The 18522-nt window shown below is 41.5% G+C and overlaps 1 protein-coding gene across 1 annotated transcript; it reads right to left on the reverse strand.

Annotated features, from left to right (window-relative positions):
• Nucleotides 1-360: 360 nt before the first annotated feature.
• Nucleotides 361-17362, reverse strand: LOC145067789 (uncharacterized). Its single transcript, XM_079014836.1, has 9 exons — nucleotides 17226-17362; nucleotides 14701-15577; nucleotides 14144-14655; nucleotides 13896-13987; nucleotides 12662-13323; nucleotides 12485-12550; nucleotides 12318-12373; nucleotides 461-554; nucleotides 361-408 (listed from the first exon to the last, which is right to left on the reverse strand). Exons 1-9 carry the CDS (start codon nucleotides 17360-17362, stop codon nucleotides 361-363), a joined length of 2544 nt encoding a protein of 847 aa, XP_078870962.1.
• Nucleotides 17363-18522: the final 1160 nt, after the last annotated feature.

Below are 18522 nucleotides of genomic sequence, written 5' to 3' on the forward strand. Positions count from 1 at the left end.
GTGACTTTTGAAGAACGATTCTCGGTTTGGCAATTTTTGTTGCAATTTGATCAATTTTGGTGAGTCTCTCTCTATGATCTCTCGTAATATTTGATTCGTGCTTTGCGTTTTTCATTTTTGATCGATTTGCCTTATTGGATCTAATCCATTTCAAACTCATTGTTGATCCAATTATTTTTTTTAGATCAATTCAAAAATCAAAATCAATTTCTCATTGTGATCAATTGTTATGATCAATTAAATCACGAATTGTTTACTGTTCATTTTCATTCCTTGAGCCCAAATCAAAACAAATTTGTGATCTATATTTTTTTTGATCTGTTACTATTCATCTTGTTTCAAGCCCAATTGATATTCATTTCAATCCGATTTTTCAATGAAGTAAGCCCAGAAGTCTTTAAAATCCGTCTGAATCATCAATAGTTGTTCGTAAGATAATATGTACATTCGCATATCTTACTTGTACTATCGGCTTCTGTATCTTGTTTATCGATTGTTCTTGTGTTCTTAAATCTCGTTTTCTCATTTTGTTTTCAATCGATGTTGATGCGAATCTGTAAATGTGATTCGATTTCATGTGATTTGGAACATGATGAAATCGATTTCATACATGTTCAAGTGAAGAAATTAAACAATTGAGTTTTTGATCTTGATAATCTGAGTCAAGAACACTTGAAATCGATGAAGAATATTGTTAGAACAGTTGTTTGAACACCTTTTGATCTGAAATTGAACTTCAAAACCATTGATTTAGTGTTTATGATTCGTTGACTTTGAAAAGTCAAACTATGAAACACTCAAATCTGACATTCTGGAGCTGATTCAGTGGATTGGAGATTGATTTTGCTCAATATAAGTTGGTTTGGGGATATAGATCTTGAAATCAAGTCCAATTTGGAGATTAATTTCGAAATCAGTTGGATTTATGATCTTATTGACGAACGATGGATGGGAACGAACTGAGAACTGATTTGGTCGATCAATTGTTGTTTGCGAAATCGGTTTGATTTTTGAAGATGCTTTGGTTGATTATGTGAGTTCGCAAGTTTGGAATTGAAAAACGATGTTGATTTTGGGGTCCCTGTAATAAAAAGAATGAAGAACGATTACTGTGTTGGAGTCGATCGATTGTTCTTGACAACAGAAGCTATGATGTCAATGATTCGCATTTGTATGATTATGAGTCTAGGTTTGATTTTGGAATCGGTTGGTGAATCAGAAAACGATGCGAACAGTTGAAGCAATTCGCATTTGATTTTAACGAAGACTTGGAATTTGATTTTGAAGATTTTTGTTCTTTGGTCGATGTGCGAAAATTTTTGGATTTTGGTTTGTGGATTTTCGCAAGTAGATGCGAAGTCTGATGAAATCGATAGATTTTGAATCTGGATTCGCATTTGTGTTCGGTTGTTGAGTCTGGATTTTGGATGGATTTGGATGAACAAACTGAATGATGTTGATGGTTTGGTTTCGCACGTTTGGACTCCAAGATCTGTATCAAGTTCGCATCTGATCTCAAGAATGATATTCGCATTTGAAATCAGTGGAGTTCGCATCTAGATGTAAACTTTCTACATATGAGTAATTCAAAGAAGGGTTCGCATTTGGGTTTCTCAGTTAAATTCGCATTTGATTAATTGGATTAAAATGTGAATGGTTGAAAAAGATCATTGTGTTGTGTTCGCATATTTTGTTATAGTGGGAGAAAGATGCGAACGGTGTGAGAATGGAACATGCGAAGTATTTCACATTTAGTGAATTGGGGAAGAAGAAAACAAATAAGTTTCGCATTTGGTCCCTGATCTTTTGACGAAATGACAAAATTGATCCAACTTCGCAAAATGGCAATAAAAGCTGAAAAAAAAATGCAGTTTCGCAAATGGGAATGTGTTTCGCATATTTGGCTGTTTTTGGTGCAACGGGTCACTGCAGAATTTTGAAATTGACAATTTCTACCCATTTTTAAGAAATTTTGTCAAAGGCGATCCGTGAACGAAGCTAAAAATTCAATATTTTTTGGATTTTCCGGATTGAAGCACAATTATTATGCCACATGTTAAGGGGGAGTTTTGACATGAAAAATTCTGAATAGAGCACGTTCTTTTTCCTTGGAGTTTTATAATCAAATTTCGATTATAAAAAGGGGGAGAAGTTTTATATGGAAATTCGAACTTGAATTTTTCATATTACACGGATTTGAAGACCGAAGTGATCTTGAAGTTTTGAAGATTATGAGATGATGCAATTGGAAGTTCGGAAGTGATGTATTCGAAATGGGTTTGGAATTATTGAAGATTTTTGGGGTGTGTTTTTATGCGCAACTTTAGGATGATTATTTGGAGTTTGGAATACTCTTGATCATTCGTTGCTGCTCGGATTGTATGGTCTCACATCCTAGAGCCCAAATTGAAGAGTCGTGGAAGAATTGAAGATTGAAGTTCGTTTCGACATGTGTCACCTTTGAGGCTCGAACCGCGTAGTGCTTGATTTTGGAAGATTTGAAGTGGGTCATTCATTCCTAACTTTGAGGGGGAGAATGTTGGGGTGCAAAGTTATTCATTCATGACTTTGTAAATGTTTGACTTTTGTAAAACCCACTTGCATGTGGTGCATTAGCCCTTTGACTAATGAGAGATAGAGAGTGAGAGAGAGACATGTAAACACCTATATATAAGGTGGGTTTGTCCACTTGTAGAGGTGTGATTGAGAGATGTAAAAGTGAGTGTGTAAGTGTGTGTTAATTATGTAGTCTAGATCTAGATCCTTTTTGTAAACACCATATACATTCAATATATCTCTTAAACACCCAAATCACCATGTTCAATTGTGCAAACTTAAATTCCGCATGCTAAACCATGTTCTTTGTCACTACAGGTAAATGAGTTTGAAATGTAAATGATACATAAACTATACCTATTATAGTTTATCCAAAACGTTTGTAATGTAAAAGAACCCCTTTTATGAAAATACATTAATTCTATGAGTCCATAAACTATTACTATTATGTAGTATATGAAAAACCCATTTGTTTTGAGAGTAAAACCTTTCTCATGTAGTAAAAAAAATCCATAAACTATGCTTATTATAGTTTATTATAATTTATTACATGTGTTCGAAATGAATGAAGAATCCTTATCATAAATGACTAAATTTCAGTTTATGATGATAAACTAACAACAAAATACATTCAATATTTAGAATTTATTGTTATACACTTTGCTCAACATAATACAAAGTGTTATGAAAGTTATAAGTTGTTAACTAGTTTTTAACCGTTCTACACCGTTTTAGAAAAATCATACAAAAATCATACGAAGTCGAAAACTGAATCCGTATATTCTGAGAGTTTATAAAATCTGTCTAGTTTATTCATAATTTTTATTATGATTTTTGGAAGTCTTTAACTTGTGTTAAAATGTTCATATTCACAGACTGGTCCGAATTCATTTCTGAAATGATAGGAAGTTTTGTAAAAATCACCATAAATTGTAGAAAAATCGTATGGAGATGTGCAAGTAGTCATTTTAAAGGTATAAGCTTAAACTATTTGAACCTAATACAGTTTTGAAAACTAAAATTCCTAAGTTGACTAAAACAGTCCGTGAATGGAGTTAAACGTTTCTGATGAAAGTTGTTGTATGAGTTTAGTTGTGTTCTTGGTGTTTTAACTTGTATTCCCCCCCCCCCCCCCTCCTTAAAACTTAAGAAAATCGTGAAAAGATAGGGGTATGAACTCAGATTGAGTGATTTCTGTGGATGGATGTTGAAGAAGGGAGGTGTTCAACTCAAGAACACTTGGAAGGTTGCTTGAAGATTCGAAGATCTAACACAAATATGAAGGAGTTTGTGTAAGAAATCTATGATTTGAGTAGAAAGGAGTGAAATGATCACACATATCATCAAAAATATTATTGTAGTGAAGACAATAAATTCTTTGTTGCATTAATTTGATTTTGATCAGTGCCAAAAATTAACATATCATCTACATACAAGCAAATGATGTAACACCATAAATTTCAAAACAATTTTTTGCATTTTATAAAAGCATAATTCATTTAGTATTCATAAAAACATCAGTGTTTGAAACTCAAATCCATAACATATAAAAATCCCAAGATCTCATAACATAAAAAATCACGCGTGTGTACTGATCTGGCCGACGCCTTCCTGCAATCCTCACTAGTACCAGAAACAAATAACTCCAAACATTGTAAGCACAAAGCTTAGTGAGTTCCCCAAAATACCACTCATAGCACATATTAGCCACTCGAGGCTATAACTCTGTGGGTCCGTGGACCCTACTCTGTGAACCCTCTGGTTCTAACTCTGTGAACCTTCCGGTTCCAACTTTATTAACATGCACAGCATAAATCACATAGAAATAATGCAGTACAACACATAACATACATATAGCATATAAATACTCTATCATATAACTCTGATTACCTACTCCAGGTAAAGTATAGTGAGAAGACTCACCTCGTGTATCTCGGTAACTCGTAAATCCCTGAAATCACTAGTGCTCGATCTGCCGAGCTATAGTCCTCCTATAACACAATACATCTCTAATTAACACTTTCCCAACTAAGGTTGACTAACCCTATCAAGTCAACACCGATCAACTCTAGTCAATGGTCAACGGTCAACTCAACTCGCCGAGTCTGGCGTGGACTCGCCGAGTCTCTACAGGGACTCGATTCCTCTGAGTCCCTTCCGAATCACCAAATCACTCAGCTGACTCGGTTACTCAAACCCTGGTTCGAAATCATTGAACAACCCGCACCAACTCGTCGAGTCTGGAAATGGACTCGGCGAGTGCATTCCATGCACAACCCCAAACGACATTTTGAGGTCAGATCTGCTTCACTAACTCATAGATCCAGTCCTTCCAAGCTTATTCATCACGTAAAGTTCATGTCTTGGTGCTGATAACACACCTAATGACTCATAAATGGTGTTTTAACATCAAGCACAAAGACCCCAAACCAAAATCTCCATGGATTCATAAAAAGCTTGGACAAAGGGACACTCTATACCTCCAAGAGTCCAGATCCAGAACCTAACTCGCTTAAGGGACCAAGGAAGCACTAGATCTAGCCACAAAAGGGCTCAATAAGCCCTAAATACACATGAACATCACCATAACAGAAAATGGTTCGAAAATAGTACCTCAAACGTGATGTTCTAGACCTCAGATCTTCAGGAAGTTGATCCTCTTGTTTCCCCTTGGCTATAGCTTCCTTTACCTTGCTAGATAACACCTCCAAGGTCAACAATGGCTCCTTATCTCACTGCAAACGCTCAAGCTCATTAGGGTTTCACTCTGGGGACTGGTGAGCACAAATGACGGCCATAAGGCCCTTTAAATAGGCCCCGAACCCGTGAAATTAGGGTTTCATTAAACAGCGCAGACTCGCCAAGTCCGCCAATGCGACTCGTCGAGTCCGATTATTAATCCGGGTGAGAAATCGCGTCTCTACTCGGCGAGTCTACGCACCAACTTGCCGAATTCTTCCACAAAACTCAAAATAAAATGAATAAATATAATACATGAAATTCCGGATGTTACAATTCTCCCCCACTTAAATCTGACTTCGCCCTCGAAGTCTCATTCCTGAAATAGCTCCGGATGCTGCTCCCGCATCTCACGCTCTGGCTCCCAGGTCAACTCGAATCCCTTCCGATGTTGCCACTGAACCTGTACCAGAGGCACCTCCTTGTTCCTCAGAACCTTGATCTTCCGATCCACAATCGCAACTGGTCTCTCCACGTAGTTTAGGCTTGCATCCACCTGAATGTCCTCTAACGGCACTACCGCCGACTCGTCTGCTATACACTTCCTAAACTGAGACACATGGAAGGTATTATGAATCTGCTGCAATTCTACAGGTAGCTCCAAGCGATACGCTACCCTGCCCACCCTCGCGATCACTCTAAACGGTCCAATATATCGGGGCCCTAGCTTGCCCCTCTTCCTGAATCGAATCACTCCTTTCCAAGGAGATACCTTCAGAAGAACATAATCACCGACCTGGAACTCGAGCTCGGGTCGTCGTCTATCCGCATAACTCTTCTGGCGGCTCTGAGCGGTCAACAATCTCTGCCTGACCCGCTGTATCTGCTGTGTCGTCTGCAGCACAATCTCCGTACTACCCATAACACGCTGCCCGACCTCTCCCCAGCAAATGGAGGTCCGACACCTCCTCGCATACAACAGCTCAAAGGGTGGCATACCAATGCTCGAATGATGGTTGTTGTTGTAGGAAAACTCTGCCAAGGGCAAATACGTGTCCCAACTCCCCCCGAAGTCCAACACACATGCCCGGAGCATGTCATCGAGCGTATGAATCGTCCTCTAACTCTGTCCGTCAGTCTGGGGATGATATGCGGTACTAAAATGCAGCCTAGTACCCAACTCCTCGTGAAACTTCTTCCAGAATCTGGAAGTAAAACGCACATCCCGGTCTGAAACAATCGAGATCGGCACTCCATGCCGTGATACCACTTCCCTCACATACATCTCTGCTAATTTCTCTACGGAAGAACTCTCACTGATAGCAAGGAAGTGGGCACTCTTTGTCAACCTGTCCACAATCACCCAAATTGCATCGACTCCCCTAGCAGTACTTGGCAATTTGGTAATAAAATCCATGGTAATCTGTTCCCACTTCCATTCGGGAACCTCCAACGGCTGCAACTTACCATGCGGTCTCTGGTGCTCAGCCTTAACCCTACGGCAGGTTAAGCACCTCTCCACAAACCACGCAACATCCCTCTTCATACAGGGCCACCAATACTCTCTCCTCAGGTCTAAATACATCTTAATGGCCCCAGGATGGATCGAGAATTTTGACCGATTAGCCTCTTCCATCAAAATGGTACGCGTCCCTCCCACAAACGGTACCCATATACGCCCTTGAAATGTCATAAGCCCCCGACCATCGGTAACAAACTCTGATACCAATCCAACAACTCGCTCTCTCTTCTAGTTCTCCGATCTCACGGCCTCAGCCAGTGCTCCATGAATGGTGTCCAACACCGGAGCCATCACGGTCAACCGCAAACATACATCTCGCAATGGGGCGCTCTCCGCCCTGCGACTTAGGGCGTCGGCTACCACATTAGCCTTTCCCGGATGGTACAGGATCTCACAATCATAATCCTTGACCACATCCAACCACCTCCTCTGCCGCATATTTAGGTTAGGCTGATCCATCAAATACTTCAGGCTCTTATGGTCCGTGTATATCGTACACTGAACCCCACACAGATAGTGATGCCAAATTTTGAGGGCGAACACCACTGCCCCCAACTTTAGATCACGAGTGGGATACCTCGCCTCATGAGGCTTCAGCTTCCTTGATGTGTATGCTATCACATGCCCTCTCTGCATCAGCACCGCTCCCAATCCCAAGATCGACGCATCACAGTATACCACAAAGTCCTGCATCCCCTCCGGGAGGGCTAACACCGGGGCTTCGCATAACCTTTGACGAAGTGTGTCAAAGGAGGCCTGCTGCTCGGGGCCCCATGAAAAAGCGACACCCTTCCGGGTCAACCTGGTAAGTGGCACTACGATCTTAGAGAAATCCCTGATAAATCTCCGATAATAACCTGCCAACCATAAGAAACTCCTGATCTCGGAGGGTGACCTCGGCACCTCCCAACTCATCACTGCCTCAACTTTGGCCGGGTCGATCAATATCCCTTTCTGGTTAACGAGATGCCCTAGGAACTGGACCTCTCGCAACCAGAAATCACACTTGGAGAATTTGGCATAAAGCCTCTCCAATCTCAGAACTCCGAGGATCTTCCTCAAATGCTCCTCATGCTGCTCTCAAGATCACGAATATACCAAAATGTCGTAGATGAATACAATCACCGACCGATCCAACATCGGCCTGCACGCTCGGTTCATGAGATCCATGAACACTGCCGGGGCATTGGTGAGCCCGAAAGGCATCACAACAAACTCGTAATGCCCATAACGCGTCCTGAACGCTGTCTTCTGGATGTCCTCATCTCGCACCCTCACCTGATGATATCCAGACCTCAAATCGATGTTGGAGAACCAAGATGCTCCCTGTAACTGATCGAACAAATCGTCCATCCTCGGCAACGGGTAACGGTTCTTGACCGTCAGCTTGTTCAACTCCCGGTAATCAATACACATCCGGTGTGAACCATCCTTCTTCTTGACAAAAAGGATTGGCGCTCCCCACGGCGAGTTGCTCGGCCGAATAAATCCCTTTCCCAGCAGCTCCTGAAGCTGCGAGGATAACTCTTGCATCTCTGGAGGAGCAAGGCGATAAGGCACCTTGGCAATAGGCGCGGCCCCCGGAACCAAATCGATACTGAACTCCACTTGCCTCACGGGAGGCACACCCGGAAAATCCTCTGGAAATACATCCAGGAACTCACGCACTATCGAAACCTCCTTAACTAACATCGGCCTCTCTGAGTCAACCCGCGTATCCATCACATACGCCACAAAGCCCTTACAGCCCTGCTGTAGACACTGCCTCACCCTAGCTGCCGAACAAAATGCTAACCCAGAACGTGTACCCTCGTCGTACACCGTAAGAACTCCCCCACTAGGGTCTCGTATGGTCACCAGCTGCCGCTCGCAGTCGATAACCGCACCGAATCTGCTCAACCACTCCATGCCCACAATGACACAGACATCACCCATCGCAATAGGAACCAAATCAATCGGGAACTCAACACCGAAAAATCTCGAATATGCACCCACGGATCACCTCCGTAGCATATATCACCCTCTCGTCAGCTATGGAAACTCTCAGAGGCCGACTCAACGCCTCACGACTAATACTGATATGCCGACTAAAAGCCAAAGATACAAAAGACCGACTCGCACCCGAGTCAAATAACACCAAGGCAGGTACAGAATTCACATGAAAAATACCTACGCAAAACATAATATAAGAATAATATCTCAACATCAAAATAAATACACGAAAGAATACATACCAGCCACGACATCAGGCGCTGCGCGGACCTCCTCCGCGGTCAACTGAAAGGCTCTCCCTCGTGCTCTCGGCGCCTCGGCCTTCACTGGCCGACTCTCGGTAGCTCTGATGGCGGCAGGGGCAGATCCCTGAGGTGCTCCCTGAGCTGATCCTCGCAACTACGGACACTCTGCCTTCCGGTGTCTGGTCTGGTTGCAGTGAAAACACACTGGAAACCGCTTGGGGCAGTCCTTGGCCATATGCCCCTCCTTGCCACATTTTTAGCAAGATCCAGATCTACAAACTCCATCATGACCCTTGCCGCACTTTCCACAAGTGCGGCCCTTCTGGCACCCTGAATTGGGATCAGTGGGCTTGGCCCGCTTGGCTGCCGGCTGGGACTGTGCCGGTCGCCGATCCCCCCCCTGAGACTCCGCCTCTTCCCTAGCCTGAGTCTCTAGCTCAATCTCCCTCTTCCGGGCATTTGCCTGAAGCTCGGCAAATGTCCGGTATGAGGAGTTCGCCACAAACTCCCGAATGTCTCTCCTCAAGATACTCAAATATCGGCTCAGACGTGCCTACTCAGTAGACACGTGCTCAGGGCAGAACATCGCCCTCTCATGGAACATCCTGGTAATCACCGTAACAGACTCAGTACCCTGCTTGAGGGTCAGAAACTCCTGGGCCAAACGCTCCCTCTCCACCTGGGGAACATACTCATCTCGGAACATGGCAGTGAACCTCTCCCAAGTCACTGCCGCAAGCTCAGCAGGCGTAAAGTACGCCGTCAAAAACTTCCACCAGTCCTTCGCTCCCAAGCGAAGCTGGTTCAACGCGAACCGGACTCTCAAATGCTCAGGAGATGAGCATCTAAAGAAACACCCCTCTATGTCTGAAATCCATCTCATAGCCGCCACTGGCTCCTGGGTCCCGTCAAACTCCGGCGATTTTGTGTTGCTGAACTCTCGGAACAGCAACGCATCACCACCCTGAGGCCTCGCAGCAGCAACAGCTACGGTGGCCGCTGCAACAGCAGCCTCAGAAAGAGCAGTATAACGCTCGTCGAAAGTCTCAATCAGTGTGGTCTTAATAGACCCGAACATCTCTGGTATCTCTGCCCTGATGGCCGCAGCCACCTCCTCGTGGATGATCTGGCGGATCTCCTCATCACTAGCCCCACTGCTCGCTGGCATAAGACGTGTCCTCACCATGATCTACCTCTGAAATACAACATACGATAAATTAGAACCCATTCGAGCATACTCACACTCGACAACTCATCCCTCCTTGATCCTTGGCATTCCAATGATTATTACTTGGACTGTACACCACCCCAGTGCTTTCAGTAGTATGGGCCCAATACTACTGTCCGCACCGTATCAGTATACACCCCAAGTCCTCCTCTTCGGATCCCAAGTTCCAAGTACTCTATTATGCATAATCCACTCTCTAACAGATCTCTCATAAGCTCCTCGCTGCTACCTACTCACTCTCAAGCATCTCATAGTAGCTCACCTCTCCCTAGGCTAAGGCGTCACAAATCAGGCCACTCTAGTCCTAATAGGAGTACCTTGCCTACTCTAGCATGAGAATACATGATATCAATATCATAACACATAATATAAGGGTATCTTAGGAAATCACCGTTCGGGTGCGGACTGATCGTACACACGACTCTACTCCGCGTTTTCCAAAAATCTTTTACTCTTTTTGAAAATATTTCTCAAATCCTCAGTTTGAGTTCAAATACGCCCGATGGTGTACTCGAATCCCTCAAACCAAGGCTCTGATACCAACTTGTAACACCGTAAATTTCACAACAAATTTTCGCATTTTATAAAAGCATAATTCATTTAGTATTCATAAAAACATCAGTGTTTGAAGCTCAAATCCATAACATATAAAAATCCCAAGATCTCATCACATAAAAAATCCCGCGTGTGTATTGATCAGGCCGGCGCCTTCCCGCGATCCTCACTAGTACCTGAAACAAATAACGCCAAACACTGTAAGTACAAAGTTTAGTGAGTTCCCCAAAATACCACACATAGCACATATTAGCCACTCGAGGCTATAACTCTGTGGGTGCGTGGACCCAACTCTGTGAACCCTCTGGTTCTAACTCTGTGAACCTTCCGGTTCCAACTCTATAAACATGCACAACATAAATCACATAGAAATGACGTAGTACAACACATAACATACATATAGCATACAAATACTCTGTCATATAACTCTGATTACCTACTCCAGGTAAAGTATAGTGATAAGACTCACCTCGTGTATCTTGGTAACTCCTAGATCCCTGAAATCACTAGTGCTCGATCTCCCGAGCTATAGTCCTCCTATAACACAATACATCTCTAATTAACACTTTCCCAACTAAGGTTGACTAACCCTATAAAGTCAACACCGGTCAACTCTAGTCAATGGTCAACGGTCAACTCAACTCGCCGAGTGTGGCGTGGACTCGCCGAGTCTCTATGGGGACCCGATTCCTCTGAGTCCCTTCTGACTCACCGAGTCACTCACCCGACTCGGTTACTCAAAACCTGGTTCGAAATCACTGAACAACCCGCACCAACTCGTCGAGTCTGGAAATGGACTCGGCGAGTGCATTCCATGCACAACCCCAAACGACATTCTGAGGTCAGATCTGCTTCACTAACTCATAGATCCAGTCCTTCCAAGCTTATTCATCACGTAAAGTTCATGTCTTGGTGCTGATAACACACCTAATGACTCATAAATGGTGTTTTGACCTCAAGCACAAAGACCCCAAACCAAAACCTCCATGGATTCATAAAAAGGTTGGACAAAGGGACACTCTGGACCTCCAAGGGTCCAGATCCAGAACCTAACTCGCTTAAGGGACCAAGGAAGCACTAGATCTAGCCACAAAAGCGCTCAATAAGCCCTAAATCAACATGAACATCACCATAACAGAAAATGGTTTGAAAATAGTACCTCAAACGTGATGTTCTGGACCTCAGATCTTCAGGAAGTTGATCCTCTTGTTTCCCCTTGGCTATAGCTTCCTTTCCCTTGCTAGATAACACCTCCAAGGTCAACAATGGCTCCTTATCTCACTCCAAACGCTCAAGCTCACTAGGGTTTTACTCTAGGGACTGGTGAGCACAAATGACGGCCATAAGGCCCTTTAAATAGGCCCCAAACCCGATAAATTAGGGTTTCATTAAACAGCGCAGACTCGCCGAGTCCACCAATGCGCCTCGTCGAGTCCGTTCATTAATCCGGGTGAGAAATCGCGTCTCTACTCGGCGAGTCTACACACCAAATCGCCGAGTTCTTCCATAAAACTCAAAATAAAATGAATAAATATAATACCTGAAATTTTGGATGTTACAAATGATCATACCAGATCCAGATGAATCAAAACGGCTCTAAACACATTTTTCAGATTGGTTTAAAAAAAAACTATTAGACAAAATAACTTCATCAAACTTCAAATGCCATTGTTTTGGAGCTTGTTTAAGTCCACACAATGATTTTACAAGTCTACACACTTTTTGCTCATTTCCAGGCAAAACAAAACCTTCTGGTTGTTTCATATAAACTTCCTAGTCAAGATCACAATTTAAAAAAGTTGTTTTAACATCCATTTGATGAATAACTAGATTGTGAATAGCTACCAAAGCAAGCAACAATCTAGTGGTTGAAATCCTTGCTACCTGTGCATATGTATCAAAATAATTGATACCAGCTTTTTGTCTAAAACCTTGTATGATCAGACGAGCCTTGAATTTATCAATGGCTCCATCTACCTTCATTTTATTCTTGAAAATCCATTTACATCCCAAAGGCTTAGAACCAGGAGGTAAATCAGATAACACCCAAACATTATTCTTCATAATGGATGACATTTCTTCATCAACCGCTTCTTTCCAAAACGCAACATCTCGAGACTCCATAGCTTCCTTAAAAGTCTTTGGATCAGTCTCAAGATGAGAGGAGTATGAGTATTGTTTCTCCACATTATCCCTCATACCTTCAACCAGAAATAGTTGAAAATCCTTGCCAAAATTTTTCGCAACTCGAACTTGTTTGCTTTTACAAAGTTGTTGTGTTTCAGGAATTGAAACAACTTCCTTAACATCTGATTTTGGCACCTCACTTGTGCTTGGAATCAGATCCTTTGGTCTTTGAATTGAAGAATACCGCAGCTCATCGAAAATAGCATCTCGCGATTCTATAATGGTATGAACGAAATATGCCTCATTAGGTTCTCTAACATAAAGCCTATAGCCTTTGGAATGTTCTGCATATCCAATAAATATGCAATCAATTCCTCTTTCACCCAAAATTTTCTTTTTAAGTTCGAGTAATTTCACAACTGCTCGACATCCCCAAATTCAAAAATAATTCAAATTTGGTGCTTTCTTGTGCCAAAGTTTATAAGGAGTAACTTTGTTTCGTTTATTAGGAACCCGGATTAGCACATAATTGGTTGTGAGCATAGCCTCACCCCAAAAGCATTCACTTAAACCCGAAAAAGAAAGCATCGAGTTTACCATTTCTCTTAAAACTCAATTTTTCTGTTCAGCAACACTATTCTGTTGTGGATTGTAAGGAGTTGTGGTTTCATGAATGATTCCAACTTATTGAAAGTATTCAAAATCCATGTACTCTCCTCCCTATCTGTCCTAAGACATTTTATAGAAATACCCAACTGTAATTCGACTTCGGTTTTATATACTTTAAACTTTTCCAAAGCTTCATTTTTGGAATGTAACAAGTATACATAAGAAAACCGACTTGAATCATCAATAAAAGTAACAATGTACTCCTTATTTCCCAAGGAAGGTGTAGCATGGAAATCACATAGATCACTATGAATCAATTCCAACACTTCTGATTTTCTATTAACATTTGGAAACGGTTGTTTCATGATTTTAGTTAACATACAAGTTTTGCATTTTTCAGAATTAATGTCAAAAGCTGGAATCAATCCGGATTTTGACATGTAAACCATTCTTTTAAAATGAATATGTCCTAATCTATTATGCCATAATATAGAATTATAAAGATTAGAAGCAGAAGTCATACAAGTAGATTTGACATGTGATGCAAAACAACTCATAACATTTAACTTAAAAACACGTTCACAATAATAACCAAATCCCACAAATATTCCACATTTAGACAACACATACTTGTTCGACTCGATCACTTGTTTATAACACATACAATTCAACAAACCACTAGACACAAGGTTCTTTCGAACCTTTGGAACATACAATACATCAAACGAATTAATTGTTTTTCCAGAAGCAAACTTAATACTAACAACACCAGTTCCTAAAATTGGCTTTGATCCTTCATCCGCCATTTGTAAGGCAGAACCTTTATTTACTATGTTTAACTTCGTGAACCATCGTTCATCATTACACACGTGATGTATAGAATATGTATCAAGCCACCATGAATCTGTATCAACCCCGTGTACAAAAGAAACTTCTGGAGTTAGTAGCATAACATTGAATACTGAACTTAAAACATCAATAGTAATTTGACCTTTGGTTGCAGATTGATCATGAGATCCACTGCCACCACTTGCACCATCTTTTCCACTACCACTTGCACCTTTATGTCCAAGTTTCACCCGACAGTCACGTTTCATATGCCCTTTCAGATGGCATTTCCAGCACACAATTTCCTTGGAATCCTTGTATTTTTTTGTTCAACTTTTTTTTGTTACCCTCATACTTACATTTTTACCCTTTCCCTTGTGATTAGAATTGTCTTCGTTATCATATTCAATCATACGAACTTGGGGTTGTCCAAAATCAGATTTTCCCTTTCCAGTTCCTTTGTCATTCTCTTGATCACGAAGTCTTTCTTCGATTTTCAAATGACTCCCAAGTTGAATCAAACATATCTCTTCCATTCTATGTTTTAGATGGTGCTTGAAATCTTTCCATGAGGGTGGAAGTTTATCAATCACACTTGAAACAACAAAGGATATGTCCATGGACATGTTGTGTTGTTTGAATTGACCATAAATTCGTAGGATTTCATTATATCGTTCCATTAAAGATCGAGAATCAACCATTTTATAATTGTTGAAATCAGAAACAATGAACTTTTTACTTGAAGCATCTTCTGCAATATATTTTGCTTCAAGTGTGTTCCACAATTCACTTGCAGTTTCAATATTTTGATGAGTGTTAAAGAGGGAATTACACATACCATTCAGAATGTGACCAAGGTAGATGTAGTTGTCATTTTTCCATTTGCTGCTGCTTTTGATTTGTTCCAGACTTGCATCTTCAACCTCTTCTAGTTTTGGAGTAGAAAGAGCATAGAAAACTTTCAAAGTGGTCAACCAGAAGTGCATCTTCTTTTGCCAACATCTAAAATCTTGGCCCTGAAATTTCTCCAATTTGTCAAACGAAGTATTCATGTCTTTCAGTGAATTGCCAGCCATTTTTTTCCATAAAACAGAAATATCAAACAAGATTGTTAGGGAATTCGAAATAGGGATATGAAAATCTGGATAACAAACAGCAATCGTGTAAACACTTTCCTTGTTTGATATTTCGACCCTATATGCCTTGGGTGTCATGAAATCCAAACTGGGATAATTCCTGATGTAACAATTCAGATTTTAGGCACAAAATCAAAATCTATTTTGAGAAGAAGATGAAGAAAGTAGCGGTTTTTTTTTTGTTTTTCTGTGTTTCAAAGGAGTCATTATTTTCCCGGATTTATCAACTCAACGGATAAATGGGAACAGTTTGCATCTTTCAGAAAGACAGATTAGTCTTTGAATTTGCATCATTCAAGAATAATAGATTAGTCCTTGTACTGTCACACCTCCTAACTTGACACAGTAGATTAGGGTTCGATACTAACAATGTTTAGTAAATACAAGTGTGCACTCCCACACCTCTGAACTTGTATTATAACTAAAACATTATTCTTCAAACACTTGTTAAGTCCATTACACTAAAATATATTTGGTGATAAAATCACCAACACATTCCACCAATAATACCCCACCCATTCTTCATGGATAAGTATTATGCCCCAAAACGTCATTAATTATGAAATAAGGGGTTTATATGTTAAAATATGTTTTTGGGTGAAAATCCCGCATTAAAATAATCAAAAACGGGCTTAAAACGCAAAACTAGTCGAAAACCGGGAAGGAAAAGTGAAGTCTGCGAAGCTTCTCGCATGGGGGACCGAAGGTGTGAGGGTTCACTCCTTTAGAGGGTGGGACCGAACTCGGTTGTCAGGATAGGACCGAAGGTGCATGAAGCGAAATGGCCTGAAGGCAAGATGAGGCGAAGGCGAAAGGAGGGTTCAGTCCGAGAGGACCTTCGGGTTCGGTCCTATGCGAGGTTCGGGTTTGGCTCTTCCAGCTTCGGTTCTTAGCAGGTTCGGTCCCTATAGGGGACCTTCGGTTCTAAGAGGGTTCACCCCATAAAGAGGGGTTTCGGTTTCTTAAGGCTATTTTGCCCATTTTTACTCCATTTTAAGTGGTTTTTGACCCGATTAAGGGTCGGGATGATCCGAATGATTACAAAAAGTCAAAGGAACTTTTGAGAGAGCTTTGGGAGAGATTTTAAATAGAGAAAGAGATACAGTGAAAGAGATTGGGAGAGGCTTCTTTTGTGACATTTTTGAGTGTTAGGCTTCGCAACGCAAGGTCCGTAAGCGCCGTTAAGCCATGTTTAAGGATCTTACACACTCCCGTTGAGTATGCAATAGTGTTTTATCGCTTTGGCTTATTACTTACCATATTTTTAGGTTAAGGAAATCTAGATATACGAACTTTTCAATTGATGATTTCTCATTAGAATAACGAGTTGTGCAGTAATTGCCTAATGTAAACCCTAGCACACAAGGGTTAATTGAGTCGGCCGGTTTGACTTGTAGACTTTAGTTGACTTTGACTTGACCAGAATTGACGGTTGTCACAGTATAACAAGAGCTGGTCTCAACCTCTCAGCCAAGTGTCGTCGAACGGTGATAGTAATGACCGAACCATGAGCCTCCTGGATATTGGAGAGAAGAGAATGCACATCACCAACGCAACTTTTGATAACTACTCTCTCTGACTTGAGGTCATCGATTTCCTTGTGTGCTTGAGTGAGCTTCAAGGCCTGAGTCTTAACCTTTGTGGTTTTGAGGGCAACTTCATCCATAACTTTGTTTTCCAAGGCAAGATCAGCCTGGAGTTTATCAAGACGGACATGGACATAAGTTTAAAGCTCAGAGTAGTCAGACTTGATACTCTGGCGTGCTTCTTCAAAGTGTTTCTTCTCAGCTTGAAGGGATTTAGTGAGATTATCAACTGAGGCATTAACTGTTTGAGCGTTCTTTTGAGCAGTAGCTTGAAGAGAATCAAGAAAAAACTTTAGCATTAGAGATTAGTTTTTCGACATTTTCGATCGTTTTCTTTCAATCTTTTGTGAATTCCTCAACAGCAGTTGTTGCTTTCTGGCAAGATGAGGTGGAAGCTTTAATGGCTTTGGCAGCGTTAGAAATAGATGAGTCATGTTCCTTGACAAAAGTTGCAAACATATCCTTGATAGCAACCTCTGAGTAAGTCTCGCTTGCAGCAGAAGAGGAAGAAGAAAGCAATCTGTCAAACTTTTCATTGAGATCCCTTAAATGCCATTTTGTTATAGGAGCTTCATCATCATCATCGCTCTCAACTCCATAGGGGCTATAATATAAGGAATCAAACTGAATATCCTCCCTACCGAGAACAGTGTCAGATTCATTTGAGATAGGTGGTGAAAGAGGTTTAGAGGTAACGGGTGGTTCGGTTCCTGAAGTAGGCGACCCCATATCAGATACGTTGACACAAAATTGAGGTTCAGATGTAATTTTCATAGTGGTGGTGGTAATTTCGGTGAATAAAGGGGTTGGTATTGGTAAAGAAGTTGTAGTTCAAGAGGAGATGGAAGGTGGGCATGGAGCAATGGTGATAGGAACAGAGTGACTAGGAGAGGAAGGGGTGAGTTTCGGTTACCTCGATGATTTGGTGAAGGTGGAGGCGAAGCTCCTTGGAGTGAACTCTCATGTTGAGAATCTTCACTATCGCTTGACTCTGGTTCGGGTTGTTGGTCAGAAGGAACATAGTCTGAATCACTTGAAGAGGGAGCCATAAGCTTGTGTGCCATCTTCTTGATCATTCACTTCTTAGGAGCGGAAGGAGCTGCTTGTTCTAAATTTCGCTTTTTAGGTGTAACAGCTTTAGATGATGGTCCTTCCTTCTCGCTTTTTCGTTCAACCTTCTTCCCTCGTTTCGCTGGTTTATCAGCAGCGTCCAACGAGCTTTGGATTTCAGGGGTGAGCTGCCTCGGTCCCGTAGGAGGAAGCTTCTTGTATTTCATTCATGAGCTTGCTTTCCCCAAAAACACACTTGAACATAGATTCAGGAACGAAGCCGATGAACAAAAATTTGGATGGATTGGCCACAATAATCTTTGTCGTGTGAAAAGTGGCTGAAGATGACATCAAAGAATGTGCCATTGTTGGAATGTTGAATTTCGCCATTGCCCATTGAGTGACTAAG

The sequence above is a fragment of the Lactuca serriola genome, chromosome 8 (genome assembly GCF_051521515.1).
Source record: "Lactuca serriola cultivar US96UC23 chromosome 8, Lser_US96UC23_V15, whole genome shotgun sequence".
Classification (NCBI taxonomy): domain Eukaryota; kingdom Viridiplantae; phylum Streptophyta; class Magnoliopsida; order Asterales; family Asteraceae; genus Lactuca; species Lactuca serriola.

Coding starts and splice junctions, on each gene's coding strand:
- LOC145067789 (XM_079014836.1), bottom strand. CDS start 17,362: ATGCTAAAGTTTTTTCTTGATTCTCTTCAAGCTACTGCTCAAAAGAAC. Junction 13,324..13,895: donor TTCTGAAAAATGCAAAACTT/GTATGTTAACTA, acceptor GATGTCGAGCAG/TTGTGAAATTACTCGAACTT. Junction 409..460: donor TACAGAAGCCGATAGTACAA/GTAAGATATGCG, acceptor TTGATGATTCAG/ACGGATTTTAAAGACTTCTG.